The 20,939-nt window shown below is 40.5% G+C and overlaps 1 protein-coding gene and 3 long non-coding RNA genes across 6 annotated transcripts in view; 2 read left to right on the forward strand and 2 right to left on the reverse strand.

The window, feature by feature from the left end:
* The window catches only part of LOC114152492 (aldehyde dehydrogenase, mitochondrial), a 41,111-nt gene extending 21,986 nt beyond the window's left edge, over positions 1-19,125 (forward strand). Inside the window, exons 10-13 of one of the 3 annotated variants that reach the window (XM_028030406.1) lie at positions 9,673-9,837; positions 11,296-11,453; positions 16,796-16,910; positions 18,971-19,125. In XM_028030406.1, the coding sequence (XP_027886207.1) occupies positions 9,673-9,837; positions 11,296-11,453; positions 16,796-16,910; positions 18,971-19,003 (471 nt within the window). In that variant the 3' untranslated portion in view covers positions 19,004-19,125. Of the gene's footprint in view, positions 1-9,672; positions 9,838-11,295; positions 11,454-16,795; positions 16,915-18,970 lie in introns of those variants that run through there. The other 2 variants (XR_003597124.1, XM_028030407.1) reach the window with 2 other exon arrangements.
* On the forward strand, positions 526-1,503 carry LOC114152497 (uncharacterized). Its single transcript, XR_003597127.1, has 4 exons — positions 526-546; positions 619-720; positions 1,141-1,267; positions 1,480-1,503. It is a non-coding gene; the product is annotated as an uncharacterized LOC114152497 (long non-coding RNA).
* On the reverse strand, positions 2,297-20,694 carry LOC114152500 (uncharacterized). The gene is made up of 3 exons (XR_003597131.1): positions 20,050-20,694; positions 12,685-12,688; positions 2,297-2,307 (listed from the first exon to the last, which is right to left on the reverse strand). It is a non-coding gene; the product is annotated as an uncharacterized LOC114152500 (long non-coding RNA).
* LOC114152496 (uncharacterized) lies at positions 2,453-3,432 on the reverse strand. Its single transcript, XR_003597126.1, has 4 exons — positions 3,412-3,432; positions 3,238-3,339; positions 2,689-2,815; positions 2,453-2,476 (listed from the first exon to the last, which is right to left on the reverse strand). It is a non-coding gene; the product is annotated as an uncharacterized LOC114152496 (long non-coding RNA).
* Positions 20,695-20,939: the final 245 nt, after the last annotated feature.

Below are 20,939 nucleotides of genomic sequence, written 5' to 3' on the forward strand. Positions count from 1 at the left end.
TTGGACACAGCCATCCGCAGGAGCAAGATGAAGCAAGACCATCACAACATCAGATGTATTTTTTCATCCTTCTATCCGTGATTTAAAACTATTTTTAATTTTGTGTCATCTTAAAGATGGAAAGAGTCAATTATTTTTTCACCCATGGAAAAGTGTAATGTGGTTATTATGAGTAGGATTAACCAAGCTGAAGGAAAATAAAGAAAAAGGATAAATAAATATTCAATGATACAGAACCGAATCAGCAAATATGAACTCATGAAACTATTGAAACCTTCTAGAATTTTATGTTGTGTAAGATATTTAAGAAAATAATAATGAATCTGCGTTCATGAATTTCTTTATTTGGCCATTATCTGTAAAATACATTTACCTTGTGTTTTGTTGAACACCAGACATCTCATCTCTTTCCCACAGTTTTCCACTTAGTTCCACTACTGCTGTGGATTTTATAGTCAATGTTTAAAGCCAACAGAGTCTGAAGCGATGGAGGAAATTTACGTCAATATATGGAACCTGTTGGGAAAACTGCATCTAATCACACAGGTAAGAACAAAGTTACAGAGAAATTTTGTATGTAATGAATTCAATTTTGCTAAGGTTGAGGTTTTTGTTAAGGTTCGAGCAGCTCCAAAGAGAGGCTCTGCCTCCATGCGGCTGTCTGTTTGGGAATCCTGAATGTTTTACTTTTGGCTGAACTCATCGCCCTCAGTGTTCACAGTGAGTCTTGTTCTAGTCATCTTAAAGATGTAAAAAGAGTAAATTTTATGTTTCTGTTATATAAAAAATGTCATTGTTCCCCTTCTAAAATCAAACTGACCAAATAGCAAGGGTTTAAAAAGAATAAAGCTTAGTGACTCAAAAGTTTTGCAGAGAGGTGAAACATTACACTAAGACAAAACATTACACATGAGTTTTATTCATTTTCAACAATGGATGCATTTGCAGCCATTTAGGTTAGCGTGTCTTTAATATCTACTCTTTTTCAAACTATTTACCCAACAATTCGTTGTTCAGTGTTACCTCAGTTTAAATTCTACAGGCATAACCAAAATCATGAAACTATCTTATAAGTCTTAAGTGAAAACACAATGCCACTTCTTTTTGCAAACATGGTTGTTAATTTTATTTTTTTTCCAGCTCATCACATGACAGCAGATTTTTCTGACATCAGCAACATTCTGACCGAGCAGAACAGCAGCAGCGAGTTTCCCTCCATGAACGCTAACTTCACTGAAACGGCTCCACGAGCTGAAGACACTTTAAGGTTGGTCAAAAACGTTAAAAAATTTGGATCTCGTTAAAAATTGAATTCTACTCTGAATTGTAGAGTATAACTAATAACTGTCGTTTTTGGTCTAAATGAATATAATGTAAATGAACAACTTTTATTTTAATTTATTAAGTGCTCTATCATTTGCGTGTGCTGAAAAACAACAATGTAAAACAAACTAAACTTTGATTTTTTTCTCCTTAAAGGGAAATTGTGTCCTACAGAACGAACAAACATCAGTTGTTCCTGTTCATCCAGGGGCTGCAGAAGAAGAGAAGAGCAGATCCACTAGTGATGGATGATTAGGATCTGTGTTCACTGTGATATTATTCACCAACAATAATGTAGCTTACGGTGTTACATAAAATCCTAAAGATAAAATGTTCACTTCCAACAGTTGTGACCTGCATCTAATAACACAACAATTTTATCGCCTATAGTCTGTGTTTTTCTTTCTTGTTAAAACTCTGACGTGATAAACAAACGTTAGAGGATAGTTTTGTGCGGAGGATCGGTTTAGCATGATGCGTTCTGATTTTGTATTAATGTGACTTTTACTATGAGACTTTATGGAGTTCCAGTTGTGTCCGGTAATAGTGGATTAAATTCTATCTATTCAATCTATTTCTACATTTCCAATTATTTACTATCATTTGTAATAAAGTGATGCAAACACCACGGATTCAACAGTGAGGAGTTTGTTCTAGTCATCTTAAAGATGGAAAGAGTCAATGTTGTGCTGATTCTGAGTAACACAGGGCAGGCTGTACACTGTGATGGAGATATTTGTCTCTTTAAAGATCTGTTCCAAGATCTGTTCCAAGATCTTTAAAGAGACAAATATCTCCATCACAGTGTACAGCCTGCCCTGTGTTGGGTCAAATGCATGCCGTGTAGCACATTTTCGTTTTGTTTTTAACTTTATAATCTGAATGATTAACTGAATGACTTTTCATTAATTTCAAAGTTCAATCAGCGATAAAATTGTTGTGTTATTAGATGCAGGTCACAACTGTTGGAAGTGAACATTTTATCTTTAGGGTTTTATGTAACACCGTAAGCTACATTATTGTTGGTGAATAATATCACAGTGAACACAGATCCTAATCATCCATCACTAGTGGATCTGCTCTTCTCTTCTTCTGCAGCCCCTGGATGAACAGGAACAACTGATGTTTGTTCGTTCTGTAGGACACAATTTCCCTTTAAGGAGACAAAAATCAAAGTTTAGTTTGTTTTACATTGTTGTTTTTCAGCACACGCAAATGATAGAGCACTTAATAAATTAAAATAAAAGTTGTTAATTTACATTATATTCATTTAGACCAAAAAGGAAAGTTATTAGTTATACTCTACAATTCAGAGTAGAATTCAATTTTTAACGAGATCCAAATTTTTTAACGTTTTTGACCAACCTTAAAGTGTCTTCAGCTCGTGGAGCCGTTTCAGTGAAGTTAGCGTTCATGGAGGGAAACTCGCTGCTGCTGTTCTGCTCGGTCAGAATGTTGCTGATGTCAGAAAAATCTGCTGTCATGTCATGAGCTGAAAAAAAAAAAAATTAACAAACATGTTTGCAAAAAGAAGTGGCAAGACCGTATTTTCACTTAAGACTTCTAAAATAGTTTCATGATTTTGGTTATGCCTGTAGAATTTAAACTGAGGTAACACTGAACAACGAATTGTTGGGTAAATAGTTTGAAAAAGAGTAGATATTAAAGACACGCTAACCTAAATGGCTGCAAATGCATCCATTGTTGAAAATGAATAAAACTCATGTGTAATGTTTTGTCTTAGTGTAATGTTTCACCTCTCTGCAAAACTTTTGAGTCACTAAGCTTTATTCTTTTTAAACCCTTGCTATTTGGTCAGTTTGATTTTAGAAGGGGAACAATGACATTTTTTATATAACAGAAACATAAAATTTACTCTTTTTACATCTTTAAGATGACTAGAACAAGACTCACTGTGAACACTGAGGGCGATGAGTTCAGCCAAAAGTAAAACATTCAGGATTCCCAAACAGACAGCCGCATGGAGGCAGAGCCTCTCTTTGGAGCTGCTCGAACCTTAACAAAAACCTCAACCTTAGCAAAATTGAATTCATTACATACAAAATTTCTCTGTAACTTTGTTCTTACCTGTGTGATTAGATGCAGTTTTCCCAACAGGTTCCATATATTGACGTAAATTTCCTCCATCGCTTCAGACTCTGTTGGCTTTAAACATTGACTATAAAATCCACAGCAGTAGTGGAACTAAGTGGAAAACTGTGGGAAAGAGATGAGATGTCTGGTGTTCAACAAAACACAAGGTAAATGTATTTTACAGATAATGGCCAAATAAAGAAATTCATGAACGCAGATTCATTATTATTTTCTTAAATATCTTACACAACATAAAATTCTAGAAGGTTTCAATAGTTTCATGAGTTCATATTTGCTGATTCGGTTCTGTATCATTGAATATTTATTTATCCTTTTTCTTTATTTTCCTTCAGCTTGGTTAATCCTACTCATAATAACCACATTACACTTTTCCATGGGTGAAAAAATAATTGACTCTTTCCATCTTTAAGATGACACAAAATTAAAAATAGTTTTAAATCACGGATAGAAGGATGAAAAAATACATCTGATGTTGTGATGGTCTTGCTTCATCTTGCTCCTGCGGATGGCTGTGTCCAAAAATATTTCCTAAAGGCTAATAAATTATTGGAGCAGATGACTGGTTCCCTCCTTGGTCATATTGGCCCAACAGTTTTACAGGTCTCATTCTGTCCTGATAACTAGTCACAGCCTTGCTCTCGGTAAAAACAACAGTCATCTTTGTATTTTGCTTTCTAAGTCCTCTTTTAACCCTGTTTCTTGTCCACTAGCAGAAACACTTACATTAAGAAACCACAGGTGTTGAACTGAAATCCTCCTTTAGTCCAGAAAATGTAAAATCCCTGAATTGCATTATTACAAAACTTCTACAACCGTTGGATGGAATAATTATGGAATTGTACGTATTTATTCATATTTTAAAGATATGTACTTTTAGTTACAGCCATCTAGTCAAAACAAGCTGCATGAGCTGGCTAGTACTGTCTAAAACTCAGTCACCATATCTTCTAAAACAGCCATGAGGCAGATCAACAGTTTGACAAACAGTTTGCTTTGTGAAGCACCGCCTCACTGGGAGGGAATCAAAAGGCTAACATGCCAATCAGGTGCAAGTTGGGCGGGTTAAAGTAAGAGAAACCAGATACTGCATTCAAAGCACGCTGAAGACCAGCAAGCAAAACAATCACAGATGTAGTAGAATATCGGAGTTCAGGAGATACAGGATAGAAGATTTGACTGAATCAAGACATTGCCCAGAGGTTCAGACTGGGAAGCTAACTGGCAAATTGCTAGCTAAGTATGTGGAACAGGAAAATAGGTTGTATTTACTTTAATTTATGCAAACCAATTGCCTCAAAAAGATTCAATTACTGCTACATATAAAAGACAAGTGTAGTTACACCGTGTGATTTTGGCAAACAATATTCTTAAACTCATCCAAAACATTATTCTCCGTAAAACTTATTTTATTTTCTGCCTACAGCAGCAGCAATATATTTGCTACATAGATTAAAGATTCATGGTCTCATTATTTGACATGGTTGTTCTGTTCAAAACCTTTTGGTTTGCTTGAGCAGAAATGATGTAGTGTCTGGACATGTTAAAATGTTCAACTTTTACCACCCTAAATCCTCACTACTTTCAAATAATTCACTTTTTAAATTTTATTTTAGCTGTTACATGGACTCAACTTAAATAGATTAACTTATAAAGCTTTTTTTTTAATATATATCCAAATGTTCCTGCCACTTGTTTAAGATGAGTACAAACAACAAGTCGATGATAATTAAGTGATGTTTGCTTGAACTTTTTTTTTTAAGTCTAATGTTTTATTTTACAGTGAGGAAGGCCGGAGTCTAGCTTTAACAGATGGCTGAAGGCGTCTGATCTGCTTCAAACTCAGTACCTGTTTGCTCCAAGGCAAAACTTTGGTAAGGTTCAATTTAGTGGCTAAAGAAAGTCAGACGGTTTATTCTCCAATGTGAGAAATCCCTTGAGGTCGTCAAGTTTCTTGTTTGATCAGATCTTGTTAGTCAGTATGATTACTAATTAACGGTTGATTCTTTTGTATCTAGATGCAATGTAATCATTCAATTCACAATTGAAGTTTTATTATGGGGATGCAGCAGATAAAATATTTCATAGTATATTTCACTGATTCCTTTCATACAGTCTAAACTCCCTGAAAAAAAATGACCTTTCAGAGAAATATAATTTTGATTGCTTTGAGTTTAATGATATTTTACTTAATCTGACTGATATGATCTTCTTTAGCGCATACTGATGCTTCGCATTGATCATTTATAAGCTTATCAATCACAAGAGATGTACGGTCTGTTAGTGAACAGACAGCATCAAGGAACAAAAGCTGCAGATCATTTTTAAGGTAACAAAACAATTCACCATGTTGTGAGCAACTCTTGGAGCATGGTTGTGTAGTGAGTATGTTTAATTTTTATTTTTAGGTAAAGTGTACCAATAGCAAACTTAGTCAATGTTATTATAAGTTGGGCTAGCTGTCAGAAGATGTAAGTAAGTCTCGGTGAGAGGGAGTATTTAAGAAAAAACACAAATTCACTGATTTAATTGTTGGTTGATAGCCAGCATATATTTGAATTTGTGCAACAAACACCAAAAGAAAAAAATACTATATAAAAATGGAATGGCTATTCAGTTTGATAAATAAATCAATATATTATATTGAATAAATCAATATAAATCCAAGGGCACACATTAAAACATCAAATCTAAATAAATAATATGAATTATATTAACTATTTTAATACAAACTGATGGTTCACATTGATCATTTAAAAGTTTTAATAATGAAAAATTAAAAAAATTAGAGGTGTACTATATTTTGTTAGCTTACACACTAAAGTGTGTAAGCTAATGGGTGGAGGGAAAGCTGAAAGATACATATGAGCAACCTCACCATGGCCTGTTTAGTCCCTGACAGATATTCTTAAGAAGTACGAGTACAAATGAGGAACATTTCGTGAAATGTATTACTCTAGCAAGTGTTACAGAAAAAAAATCTATGAGTTTAAATGTATTTAAACCAAGATTTACTATTTTGGAGAAAACATGAAGCAGTGGGAAGATCAGTGTTGATTCAACAGCAAGAAAAAAAAAACAGAACAAATTGCAAAATATGCTGTATTCCTGATACACAGCATTCAGGAAGATTGTCTAATACCTAATAATTGATGAGAATCACCCTGAAAGACACGGACAGATGGCAGGAACCCTTTTCCCGCGCAGATCCCGAGCTGATAATCGATGACGGTTTGAAAATCTGTTTTCCGGAGACATAGAGTTTCCTTGCAGGCCGTCTGTGTTGACCCTCAGGTCAAGAGAATCGCCTACCTAGGGGTTTTTTTTAGCCCACCTCACACAGATGACAGGTGAGGCTTGTCCGGTATTCTGTCACAAACTCATAGTCAGCATGAGAGAGCCGGACACACACGCACAAACACCAAATGGCTTAGTGAGAAAAACCGGAGGTAACTACAACATTCTATTTAAATATACTATATTGTATATTATTCTCAATTATCTAACACTTATTGTTTTTCATACTTTCATTGTATTATTCTTAAAACTCATAATGTTTTTTCATACTTGTACTATTTTTAAAACACATAGTGGGAATAACAGTTGTCGTAACAGGTGTGTGTGGGGGATGAGTGGGAAGGGGGGCGGGGGGATATTAATAGCAATTAATGATTAGGGTCATAAATCACTCATCCATCAAACTCCGATTAAATTTTGACAGAAGGGTGCCTATTAGGTCTCTCTGGGGGGGAAGTTATGACAATTCTAAGGGCCCCTGACCAACAGGGTGCCTGCCACATTCTTTTTTGTTCATCGAAATTACAAAATAATGGGGCCCTGTCAATTACAAAATTAATCATATTGTATTTTCTAAGATTGTTTTTAGCAGTAAAAAATAAATGTTCCCCCTCCCAGACCAAAAAGCACACATTTGCCCTGAACCCCCCTGGATCTGCAGGAAATGGTTTGTTCCTGCTTGGAGCGCTTGAGGTGACTTGTTCAGCAGCAGGCAGTGGAAGACAGAAACGACTGTGGCTGTTACTATGCTAAGAAAAATAATAAAGTTAGGTTTTCAAAAAATAGAGAGACAGAGAGAGAAAAAGGTAAAAGTGTCAATTTGTAACCTAGTTTTTTCCAAGAGAAGCGGGGAAACTGAGATTATCAACCATTTAGCGTAGTTAGCTTAGCTACAGGCTATTGCTTGCCTCCATTTCACTAACATTTAATGAATTAAGGAAAAAAATTAGCAACATATTCATATATTTAACGAGTCCCTGTAGCTTTTACCACTTAACAGAAGAGCCAGTCAGCAGCAGCTCTGACCCACGTCCCTCCTGACCCGTTCTCTCCTAAGTGAAATTAACGCTGCAGTATGTAACTTAAAAATATATATATTTTTACATATTTGTTAAAACTGTCATTGTGTTTTGACAGTATGTCATGAGAGATAATCTGTGAAAATCTATTTCCTCTGCTTTCTCCCAGTGCTATCTAGAAACAACTAATCAGAGACAGGAGGCGGGTTTTATCGATGTCAATCACAATCTCGTGTGGTGCTGCTCATCCCTATGCTGTAGCTAGCGCAGCCTGTTGTGAATGCTCAGTCTAGTTAGCATAGCTACCAATGACGGCAGATAAAAACTTTTCCTGTAATGATAAGTTGTTTCTCCACCATTAGCACATTTAGCAGTGAGGGAATTAGGTTGATTGACAGCGCTAAGACCCTCCTCCTGGTCCTGATTGGTTGTTTTGGTTGGAACGGTGCATTACTTTAGCCAGCAATAGCAGCTCAGGGAGCAGGTGGAGGAGATTGATTGTTTTCACAGATTATCTGTCTCATAACAAACTGGCATGACATGGTGACAACTTTAACAAATATGGAGAAAACATTTTTTTAAATTAAAGTTACATACTGCAGCTGAATAAAATGCAACTACATAGCATTTTTTAAGAAGTCTGGATTGCTTCATATATATTTTGCATGTTCCCTATGACTGTTGTTCATATGGAGACATTTCAGTAAGCTAAAAATTTAAGCAACCTACTTGCTTACTGTATGCAGACTGTTGCATGTAAAAATCATGAGCACTAAATATTGTGCTAGTATCAGTATTGGACCTGTTAGAGCCATAAATAGGAAATATTTAAGTTATTTGTATGATAGTTTGTTTTTTATTTTATTATATTTAGTAAGAAGACTGAAGTTCAGGCCATTTTTATTGTGAAATTTAGATTTATTTTGAAAGGCTCGCTTCCTGTCGGACCATATATTGCATTAAAAAAGCTTGACGGATTACCAAGACACGGAGCAATATAGTTTTTGACCGTGTAAGCTGTGTATGTTTTGGAAAAGGAAAAAGAGGAATTGTAAAACTGATGTATCGTCATTTTTGTATTTGCATTTTTTCGTTACTTTTTACTGATAAAGAATTTTTGTTAAATTCACGGTTTGCACGCGTCCTTTACTTCCAGTGTCTAAGGAATGACACAGATATTGGATCTGTTGCTATAACAGGACCAAAGAAAGCAAGGCTGCAAGCCTTGCTGCAAGGCTGCAAGCCTTTAAAATTGTGACATTTTGTTGGGTCAGATGGATAGAAATTGTAACAGCAACTGCATGGGTGGGCCCAATTTAATTTTTTGTCATGAGGCCCAAGATTCCTGGCGGTGCCTCTGCCTTGTGCTAACATATCGCATTGAGCATGACGAAAAGAGTGAGTCGGACTTCTTTGAGTAAAGCCAACTGAGTCTAAGATGGCGCTAAAGGCTATCCTTAGGCTATCACCCTCAGTGATAGTATATGCATGTTAAAATCCCCACTACTATGATCTTATCAGTATTTGCCACTAGATCTGATAATGAGATATGATGTAAAAATTGAGAGTAAAGGCCTGATAGAGGATAAACAATAAACAAGTTGCAACCAGAATGAGGAAAACTAGGGATTCAATGTTAATCCTGAACTGTAGCTATTAACATGTTCAGAAGCTGTAGAGAGGTGTGTTAAACTGAGACTCTTTCTTGGTCTGGATCCAGAATTGTCATTGTTTAACCAGATTCCTAGAAAAGAGCTGCTGCATCCAAAGTGGGATGGATGCCGTCTATCCGGATCAGACCGTGTTTTCCCCAAAATGTTCACCAAAGTCCTGGTGACTTTTTCCGGTACATTCAGGGTCTTTTGAAGTTCACTGACTTTAGTATAAACTTGACATGCTGTTCCTTCTGTGATGTTTCCAGGTAGATCAGGAGCAGTTCAAAAAGATTCTGGGCTACATCAGCAGTGGGAAGAGAGAAGGTGCCAAACTGATGTGTGGAGGAGGAGTGGCAGCAGACAGAGGCTACTTCATCCAGCCTACGGTGTTTGGAGATGTCCAGGACAACATGATCATTGCCAGGGAGGAGGTAGAGTGGTGTGGATGGTTGGCTAGACGGTGTACAATGCTTTGGGTTTTTCCTCCAGGCTTGTATGTTTTCTGAGATCTCCATGGTCTGCTTAGACATGCATGAAGAGATGCAGGCAAGCGGTTGTATTTTCAAGCCCTGCCACTAGTGGTGAAAGTGTTACTCCACCCTCTACCTGCTTTCATCAGTTCTGCCTCCTTTAAAAGGAGGAGCATTTATTTATTTATTTCAAACATGATAGAAGTATAAGTTAACACACATGAACAAGGAATGCAAAAGGCATATTTTTTGTACCACAATAAGAAGTAAGAAACTTATAAGCTCCTACTCCGTAAACTCGTAAAATATTTTCAGATGGACTCTCATTATTAAAACAAATAAAAAAATAAAATGAAAAAAAAACATAGGTTAATTAATGTTCCATTTTATCTGGGTTTACGTATGTCTAAGTATATACATCCATACCCACACACACATGCGTTAGCTTCAATTTACATGTGCACTTTAGAGCTGTCTCTCACCCATATTTCTATATCTTGTGAAAATGACATCCTTGTATTTCCTTTTAAATTGTATTAAATTTTGACTTTGTTTTAACTCATTTAACTTGTTCCATAATTTTACACCATGAATTGAAATACAAAAGCTTTCTTGTTGTGTGTGTACCTTAAGTTTGAGTAACCCCTTAAGTTATATCCTCCTTCTTTTACAAAAATCATGCTCTGTATGAGCTCAGGCAGCAGTTTATTAGATGCCTTAAATATAATTTGAGCAATTTTAAATTCCACCAGATCTGCATATTTAAGAAATGTAGATTTAACAGCACTGAATAGAGAACGTGTAGCTTCTAATTTATACTACAAACATTAGCTTCTTTACTGATTAACAAACAGTCAATATTTCCATTATATTCTTCTAAAAAATAGTGTCAGTAATAGAGCAGATCAAACATGACTGGCCACATGTTCCTTCCACTGGGCTGTGAGGTGGAGGTGTGGGCTTGGTCTGGTCTCCACCTCCACTTGGATATAATCACATCCTCTTTGTGTCCCCCTACTCTGTTAATCTCTACAACACTTGTGATGAGAGCCACTGTTCTTCAATGATTTAGGGAACAAGGGATGCATGATGTTTCTGCATCAAACTCTGTATTAGCCAACATATCTGTACCAGTCCACTAATTAAAACTGGGTCAACATTAACCAATGTTTATTTCCATCTTGTTCCTGTTTGGATATGTGTTTCAGGAGGGGGAAGTGGGTTGGTTGGGTTAGTCATGTGGTATAGGTTTGATGGGATCATAATGCAGTGCAGGATTATGGGATGTTTTACTGAAGTTTTTTCCCCCCTACAATGTTAAGCATCATCCATCCACACCCACATAGCTCATTGAGGCTATGTTATGATTTACTTTGCCTGGGTGAACATTTACTTCTATTTTTCTGTTTTTTTTTCTAGATTTTTGGTCCAGTGATGCAGATCTTTAAATTTAAAACACTGGAGGAGGTTATAACCAGAGCCAACGACACCAAATATGGACTTGCAGCTTCAGTTTTCACAACTGACATTGACAAAGCGAACTATGTTTCCAGTGGGCTCCGGGCTGGCACAGTCTGGTATGTGGGCCTTTTCTGAAGATTTATCTAAGCTAGGGGTGCCTAGAGTTGGCCCTCAAGGGCCGGCATCCTGCATGTTTTAGTTCTCTCCTTGGTAGTACGAACAACCTTATCAGCATGTCAGTGTTCTTCTTGGGCCTTCTAACGAGCCATCATTTGATCCAGGTGTGTTAAATGAAGGAGAGAACTAAAACGTGCAGGATGCAAGCCCTCCAGGACCCACTTTGGGCACCCCTGATCCATCCATCCATCCATCCATCCATCCATCTTCCGCTTATCCGATGTCGGGTCGCGGGGGTAGCAGCTTCAGAAGGGAGGTCCAGACTTTCCTCTCCCAGGCCACTTCTTCCAGCTCTTCCGGGGGAATCCCAAGGCGTTCCCAGGCCAGCCGAGAGACATAGTCCCTCCAGCGTGTCCTGGGTCTTCCCCGGGGCCTCCTCCCGGTGGGACGTGCCCAGAACACCTCACCAGGGAGGCGTCCAGGAGGCATAATGACCAGATGCCCGAGCCACCTCAACTGGCTCCTCTTGATGTGAAGGAGCAGCGGCTCTACTCTGAGTCCCTCCCAGATGACTGAGCTTCTCACCCCATCTCTAAGGGAGAGCCCAGACACCCTACGGAGAAAACCCATTTCGGCCGCTTGTATCCGCGATCTCGTTCTTTCGGTCATGACCCAAAGCTCATGACCATAGATGAGGGTGGGAACGTAGATAGACCGGTAAATCGAGAGCTTCGCTTTTTGGCTCAGCTCTTTCTTCACCACGATGGACCGGTACAGCACCCGCTTGACAGCAGACGCTGCGCCAATCCGCCTGCTGACCTCCCGCTCCCTTCTTCCCCCATTCGTGAACAAGATCCCGAGATACTTGAACTCCTCCACTTGGGGCAGGACACCCCCCTTGACCTGGAGAAGGCACTCTACCCTTTTCCAGCTCAAGACCATGGCCTCAAATTTGGAAGCGCTGATCCTCATCCCGGCCGCTTCACACTCGGCTGCGAACCGCTCCAGCAAGAGCTGCAGATCACGACCTGATGAAGCCAAAAGGACCACATCGTCTGCAAAAAGCAGAGATGAGATCCTAAGGCCACCAAATTGGATCCCCTCAACACCTTGGCTGCGCCTAGAAATTCTGTCCATGAAAGTGATGAACAGAATCGGTGACAAAGGGCAGCCCTGGCGGAGTCCAACTCTCACCGGAAACGAGCCTGACTTACTGCCGGCAATGCGGACCAGACTCTGACACCGGTCATACAGGGACCTGACAGCCCGTATCAAAGGGCCCGGTACCCCATACTCCCGGAGAACCTCCCACAGGGCTCCCCGAGGGACACGGTCGAACGCCTTCTCCAAGTCCACAAAACACATGTAGACTGGTTGGGCGAACTCCCATGCATCCTCCAGGACCCTGCCGAGGGTGTAGAGCTGGTCCAGAGTTCCATGACCAGGACGAAAACCACACTGCTCTTCCTGAGTCTGAGGTTCGACTATCCGACGGACCCTCCTCTCCAGGACCCCCGAATAGACCTTGCCAGGGAGGCTTAAGAGTGTGACCCCTCTATAGTTGGAGCACACCCTCCGGTCCCCCTTTTTGAACAGGGGGACCACCACCCCAGTCTGCCAATCCAGGGGAACTGCCCCCGATGTCCATGCAATATTGCAGAGTCGCGTCAAGCAACACAACCCTACAACATCCAGAGCCTTAAGAAACTCCGGGCGGATCTCATCCACCCCCGGGGCCTTGCCACCGAGGAGCTTTTTAACCACCTTGGCGACCTCGTCCCCAGAGATTGGAGAGCCCAACCCAGAGTCCCCAGGATCCGCTTCCTCAATGGAAGGCATGTTGGTGGGATTGAGGAGGTCTTCGAAGTACTCTGCCCACCGGTCCACAACGTCCCGAGTAGAGGTCAGCAGCACACCATCCCCACTGTAAACAGTGTTGGTGCTGCACCACTTCCCCCTCGAGATGCCGGATGGTGGACCAGAATCGCCTCAAAGCCGTACGGAAGTCTTTCTCCATGGCCTCTCCAAACTCCTCCCACGCCCGAGTTTTTGCCTCAGCAACCACCCGAGCCGCATGCCGCTTCGCCTGCCGGTACCCATCAGCTGCTTCCGGAGTCCCACAGGCCAAAAAGGCCCGATAGGACTCCTTCTTCAGCCTGACGGCATCCCTCACCGAAGGTGTCCACCAACGGGTTCGAGGGTTGCAGCCGCGACAGGCACCGACAACCTTGCGGCCACAGCTCCGATCGGCTGCCTCGACAATGGAGGCACGGAACATGGTCCACTCAGAATCCATGTCCCCCACCTCCCCCGGGACGTGTTCGAAGTTTTGCCGGAGATGGGAGTTAAAGCTCCGTCTCACAGGGGATTCCGCCAGACATTCCCAACAGACCCTCACAACACGTTTGGGCCTGCCAGGTCTGACCGGCTTTCTCCCCCACCACCGGAGCCAACTCACCACCAGGTAGTGGTCAGTGGACAGCTCCGCAGCTCTCTTCACCCGAGTGTCCAAGATATACGGCGACAGATCTGATGAAACGATGACAAAGTCGATCATCGAACTGCGGCCTAGGGTGTCCTGGTGCCAAGTGCACATATGGACACCCTTATGCTTGAACATGGTGTTTGTTATGGACAATCTATGACGAGCACAGAAGTCCAGCAACAGAACACCGCTCGAGTTCAGGTCGGGCAGGCCATTCCTCCCAACCACGCCCCTCCAGGTCTCACTGTCGTTGCCCACGTGAGCGTTGAAGTCCCCCAGCAGAACAAGGGAGTCCCCAGGAGGAGCACTCTCCAGTACCCCCTCTAAGGACTCCAAAAAGGGTGGGTAATCTGAACTGTCGTTCGGCCCGTAAGCACAAACGACAGTCGGAACCCGTCCCCCCACCCGTAGGCGGAGGGATGCTACCCTCTCGTTCACCGGGGTAAACCCCAACGTACAGGCGCCGAGATGGGGAGCAACAAGTATGCCCACTCCTGCCTGACGTCTCTCACCCTGGGCAACTCCAGAGTGGAAGTATGTCCAGCCCCTCTCAAGGAGACTGGTTCCAGAACCAGAGCCATGCGTCGAGGTGAGACCGACTATTTCTAGCCGGAACCTCTCGACCTCACGCACTAGCTCCGGCTCCTTCCCCACCAGAGAGGTGACATTCCACGTCCCAAGAGCCAGCTTCTGCAACCGAGGATCGGACCGCCAGGGTCCCCTCCCTTGGCCGCCACCCATCACACAGTGCACCCGACCCCTTTGGCCCCTCCCACGGGTGGTGGGCCCATGGGAGGGGGGGCCCATGTTTCCTCTTCGGGCTGAGCCCAGCCGGGCTCCATGGGTAAAAGCCCGGCCACCAGATGCTCGCCATCGTGCCCCCACTCCAGGCCTGGCTCCAGAGTGGGGCCCCGGTGACCCGCGTCCGGGCGAGGGAACACCAAGTCCAAGGTTTTCCTTCGTCATTGGGGTTTTCGGGCTGCGCTTTGTCTGGTCCCTCACCTAGGACCTGTCTGCCTTGGGTGACCCTACCAGGGGCATGAAGCCCCAGACAGCATAGCTCCTAGGATCATTGGGACACTCAAACCCCTCCACCACGATAAGGTGGCAGTCCAAGGAGGAGACCCCTGATCTAAGCCAACCTTAATTTAATTTGCTTGGTGGGGGACATGAAGTTGTTGCCAATCAGATAGTGTGAACTATATTTAGAAAAAAATTGTATAAATCAAAAGGAAGGCTGGCTACAAAGTGTGGTTTGTATGTAGACAATTTGTTGGTGCTTCTGTTAATGAATGAAAAACCCACAAAAGTCACTGAAATAACTAAACTGACGAAAGGCAATGAAATAAAATGTACTGAAAATGAACCAGTGATATTCAGACGTTGGTTTTGATTTGTGGTTCATTAAAAAAAACAACTAATGGACAAAAATAATGGTACCTCTAGAAAAGATTGAGAATGATTAGACCACAGAGACATGTTAAACTAAGCCGTGACCACTAAGCATTCCCAGTGTTTTCTAGGTTATAATCAGTCAGTCGACCTATTTAAATGGTGATCAGTTTTCCGTCTGCTGTTTGGTGACATGGTGTGTTCCACACTGAACATGGACCACAGGCAGTAAGGGAGAGGGCTGTCCTAGGAGATTAGAAAGATAATCATAGAGCAGCTTGTTAAAAGTAATGACTATCGGAGCGTCTCCAAGCAGCTTGATGCTCTTCTGACTACAGCTGCAGAGATTATTCAGAAGTTACAGGGCCACTAGACTGTTGCTAACCTCCCTGGTTGTGGGAGGAAAACTGAAGAGAAGGATGAAATGAATGGTGACCAAAGAGCCCAGAACAACTTTCAAAGAAATTAAAGGTGAACTCCAAGGTCAAGGTACGTTAGAGTAAGATCGCATACATCAGGTTTTCCATCATTGTTTGAGCCAAAGTAAACGTCATGGCAGATGACCAAGGAGGAAAACAACGTCTAAAAAAGTGAGGGTGAAATTTTCCACAATACATGTTGACAAACCACAAAGCTTCTGGGAAAATGTCCATGAGACAGATCAGACAAAACTGGAGCTTTTTGGCAAGGCACATCAGCTCTATGTTCACAGACGCAAAAATGAAGCAGATCAAGAGAAGAACATAGTTTACTCTTGCCTGGAGAACTCACCCTTCAAACCTGAAATGGTGACATGAGTTTGTCCACCAAGATTGGACCAGAATATCTGTGGACAGGTACAGAAGTCTCATTGACGGTTACAGAAATCCTTTAATTGCAGGGATTATCTCCAAAGGTTGATCAACAAAATATTAAGTTACAGGCCCCATAACTTTTGTCCAGCACTATTTCATCAGGTTTTTCTTAATGATTCTGTTGTTATTACAGTGGAAAGCAGGTGTTGCTGTAAAATCTCATTTATGTTTTAATCTTTCGTGATACGACATGAAAGGGAAACCGTATTAAATGTAGACAAATAGTTTGTGTTGGTCATCAGTTTGGGATGATAGTCCATTTATAGGTTCAGAGATCAACTATAAAACACCAAATGTTTTTGATAACTTGTCCAGTGGGAGGCCGTCCAGGTGAACTTGGTCATCAACAGAACAATGACACCAAACACAGCAAGTCTTTGATGTCAGACAAATAAATTTCAATAGCCCAGTCAAAGTCCAGAGCTCAGTCTGAATGCACCGATACATGCTAACATATTTTGGCAAACAAAAAATACATTGTAAAATGGAGCGCCTCAGAAATTCCTTCAACTTGCTACTAAATGTAGGTGAAAAGGGGTGGAATTACTTTACTACTGCTCTGTGTATAATATGCATCTAAAATGACTTTTGTTTCCCTCTTTCTCTACAGGATAAACTGTTACAACGTGTTTGCTTCCCAGGCTCCATTTGGAGGCTACAAAGCCTCAGGTAATGGCAGAGAGTTGGGAGAGTATGGACTGGAAGCCTACACAGAAGTTAAAACGGTAATTACCCAAACATGCGCCTCACATCCTGAAAGCTAACAATGACTGCATCAAGTCTGAATTGGCCTGGCAGTGGTTGGAGCAGACAAGGGGAGGAGTCTTAGAAATGAAGCAACAGGTTGACCAACAGGTAGAGAATTTATAGACTTATAAATGGTGAACCATTAACTGTAGCAATTCATCAGCTACCTCAGAAATAAAAATCTTAGTCTTATTAATACAAAAAATCTCTTGGTCTTGATCTAACAAGTCTATCTGAAGGGTCATTCTTTCAGTCTTCATTCTTAGAGTACCAATAAAAACTGATTATACAGGATATAGTCACTAAGAAAATATTAATAACCACACTGATATATTTTTTGATGATTAAACAAGTCAAGTAACAAACATGGAATCTACTTGAGGAGGAATTTCAAAGGAAAGTGAAACTAAATGTTCACATGAACTTGATTAAACATCCAACTTTATAACATCAGAATCAGTGATTCTTTCTGAAAGGTAAACTCGGGTCCAGCAGGGTCGTGGATATGATTTCAAATGTAACTAAATACTTTTATCAAAACAAAAGGTAAAATGTTGAAAGACACATCCCATGGTCATGGAAATGATGTCAATCTGTTTTAAGGAGATTGCAAAAACTGGAAGGATAGTGGGGACCAATCGTCTTTGAGGAAGAAATGTGGCCAGAAAAATATCCTGTATGGTTGTGATTTGTAATCACTTAAACGTTTGAAATCAAATTGAAGGAAAAATAGAGTAGAACTCTGGGCTATGTTTAATAGTGAAAGAGCATTTTCACATGCACAATGTAAAGAACTCAAGGGATTGGAACTGAACAGCTGTGTATCCTTAAGAAAACCACAAATCATTGAGGCTAACCTGACAAAAAGGCCTCAATTTGCTAGGGAGCATAAAGATTCAACTCTGGACTCAAACCACGTGACCTTTTCTGTTGCTCCAGATTTATCTTGTTCCAGAGTGATGGGAACATCTGGGTAAGCAGAGAGCCAGGTGAAATGATTACCCATCATGCCTAGTGGCCAATGTACAAGCCTGTGGGGGCAGTGCTGTAGTCTTGGGTTGCTGTAGTTAGTCATGTCTGGGGACAGCAACAGTATGTGTTCAGACTGAGTTCAGATGGCTATCTGAATATACTGAATGGCCAGGTTATTTCATCAATGGATTTCTTCTTCATTGATGGAATGGTGATATCACAAGATGACAATGAATCAAGATGCCAGGATTCAACAGGCTTGGATTGAAAAAGTGGTTCAGGGAGTGTGAGACATAATTTTCACACATTGTTTGGCCAGAGAATCTTTGGGATGTGCTGGAGAACTCTTTGCACAGTGGTCAGACCCAACCATCATCATTGGTGAAAAATGAATACAACACTGGATGCAAATAAATCTTGTGACATTGCAAAGCTTATCAAAACAATGTCCCAGCAAGTGTGTGCCGTTATCAAAGCTAAAGGCAGTTCAACAAAATATTACTGTCTGACCTTTTTCTTTGGTGGGAACTTTTTTTCTTTTTTTTTAGCCAGTGTACATAATACTGCTCCTTTAACTCCACTGACCATTGCTTGGCACTGGTTCTGCCCATCTCTATGTTAGTCTACACAGAAGTTGCCACATCATCAGGCCAAGGAGTTTAGAAGATCTTACTAAAAATTATTCTTTCAAATCTTTTAATTCATGTTTACAGACTGACACAGCCTCAAAACAAAGCCTGAGTCTTGCTTTCTGGAGCAGCAGATCACCACTAAAATGCAATAAAACAAGGATGCATTTAACCTTACTGAAGCAATGTATGACCAGAGCAATATCATTCATTTTATAGAGCACAATTTGACATGCACTCAAACAACTTGTAGAGCTCATAGTTGAGCTGTTGCTTTACATAAGTCATGGTCAATTAAGATTGGGTAAAATCAGTTCTAATGGTTTCACCTCCAGCCGTCGGCCTGGAGCCTCTGCATGAAGCAAAGCGTAGAACAAGGGGCTGGTGTTTTCCAGGCTACAGGACGAGTGAAAGATGAAATGTTCTGCTTGTTTCAGGTGACAATCAAGGTGCCACAGAAGACTTCTTAAACATTTTCCTGGAAACCTGAGGCATGCTGAAAGGAAAAGTTCAACTGTAATTTTTGAACTGCTTTGGATTATTCTGCTTTCTAATAAATATTTGCACAGAAATGAAATAAAAACTGTACAATTGATCTTTTTCTTTTTCTCTCATCTAGCAAAAATGCATATCCTGTTGCTAAGCTTTACAATTCATTACTGAAACGTTACAACAGATGAGTTGTGATAAAATGAGGAAGCCTATAATCAGAGAAACTAACTGTAATTCAGATTTGGTAATGAATAACACTATGCTTCTCTTTGCTTGGTAAATGTTTATTGTGAAAGCAGTTGAGTGAAGTGCAACTTCCCAATGATGTACGTAATTTTCAGATTGCCTACAAAAGCTGCAACAAGTGGCACCACCAACATTGTGCCAAGAAGCCCAGCAGACACAGATTGATAAATGTGTATTACTTAAGAGTTAGAGTTGAGTAAAGTGGGTTCTTTACGAACAGCAAAAAATGAACACAGTTTTTGCTGTGTTACCCTTTGTTGTGACATAATGAATACATAACCTCAAATAGTCCAGTGACGCCAGATGAGGAAGATCTTCAGCAGCCTCCAAATGTCCCTTGCCAAAAAATGCAAGCCCTGCAGTATGAAAATATTGGATGCTAATGTGTTATATGGAACTTTCTACATAATGACACATATCCTCTGAGCGATTGGTATACTTTTGTATCTGTATGACAACTTTTGAACCGAAAAACAGGGCATGCAAATATTGGCAGGTTAATAATATGCTGTGCCAAAATATGCCTCCCCTGCTAACTCAGACAAATAGAGAGTTAAGAAAGATGTAAGCTTTTCTACATAATCACACCTGTTCTATGAGCTAGTGGTATAAGTTTCATATCAAGGGATGCAGATAATGGCAGGTTCAGAAATTAAAATGTATCCTCTCCTGTATTAATAGACTGGAAGGTTAATGGTGATATAAAATGTTCTACATAATGGGCCTCTATTTTCTCATGCGTTAAGCTATTATGGCGTTAAAAGAAAAAGCGGAGAACCTCAGACTGTAAAACGTTCGACTCATATGACTCAATAAAGGTGTCAAAACCGTATTTATTTCAATTCACATGCAAAATAAAACCCACCGTTTTAGGATTTACATGGTTAAGAAACATGATGTTAGGAATATCTTTAAAAGTTTCCTCTTCGGTCATATTTCAGTCCGTTTTCTCATCAATATGCGAGAGTTTAGAGCGATGCGCGCTCCCGCGACAGGGGACGCAATTCTTGGCAGGTATGCGTTTCTCGGCATAACACCTGTTATCACAGGCATAAATCTATCAAAATGTAACCTCATCGCGAGTGTGTTAACAAAAGCTAAAGGGGGCAGACATCAGGAAACATACCGGTGTTGCTGCAAAATCTGCTGGACTCAGGTACATTCTCGCGGACTTCGGCAAAGTATATTACCCACAATTCATTGCTGCATGTATGGTTTTAAATTCAAAAGTGGAAATATGTTTTTTTTTTGTCTTTCTTGAAAATTCAAAGAAAATGGTATGATAAGGCGCACATCAGTACTAAAACAGTTTGACATGAGCAGAAAAAAGAACAAATAACAGAACAGTCACAAAGTGTGAGGAAAGTAAAACAGAAATGTCACAAATGCGAGAGGAATTTCAATAGTTTATATTGAAATATAGTGTAAGATATAAACTATTTCAATAGTTTATATCTTACACTAAACCAATAGTTTAGTGTAAGATATTACACTAAACTATTGGTATAAAGATCAGGCATTTTTGCTGTTGCAAGCACTTCCTTAAATAAAATGATTTCACTTAGAAAATGTTCAAAGTGGAGGTGAGCTTTACAAAGCCACATTTCTGAATAAAAACTTAGCCACTAGATTAAATCGTTAATATCACAATTTAACTCTTCATCCCAT

Source organism: Xiphophorus couchianus, chromosome 11, assembly GCF_001444195.1.
Source record: "Xiphophorus couchianus chromosome 11, X_couchianus-1.0, whole genome shotgun sequence".
NCBI classification, from domain to species: Eukaryota; Metazoa; Chordata; class Actinopteri; order Cyprinodontiformes; family Poeciliidae; genus Xiphophorus; species Xiphophorus couchianus.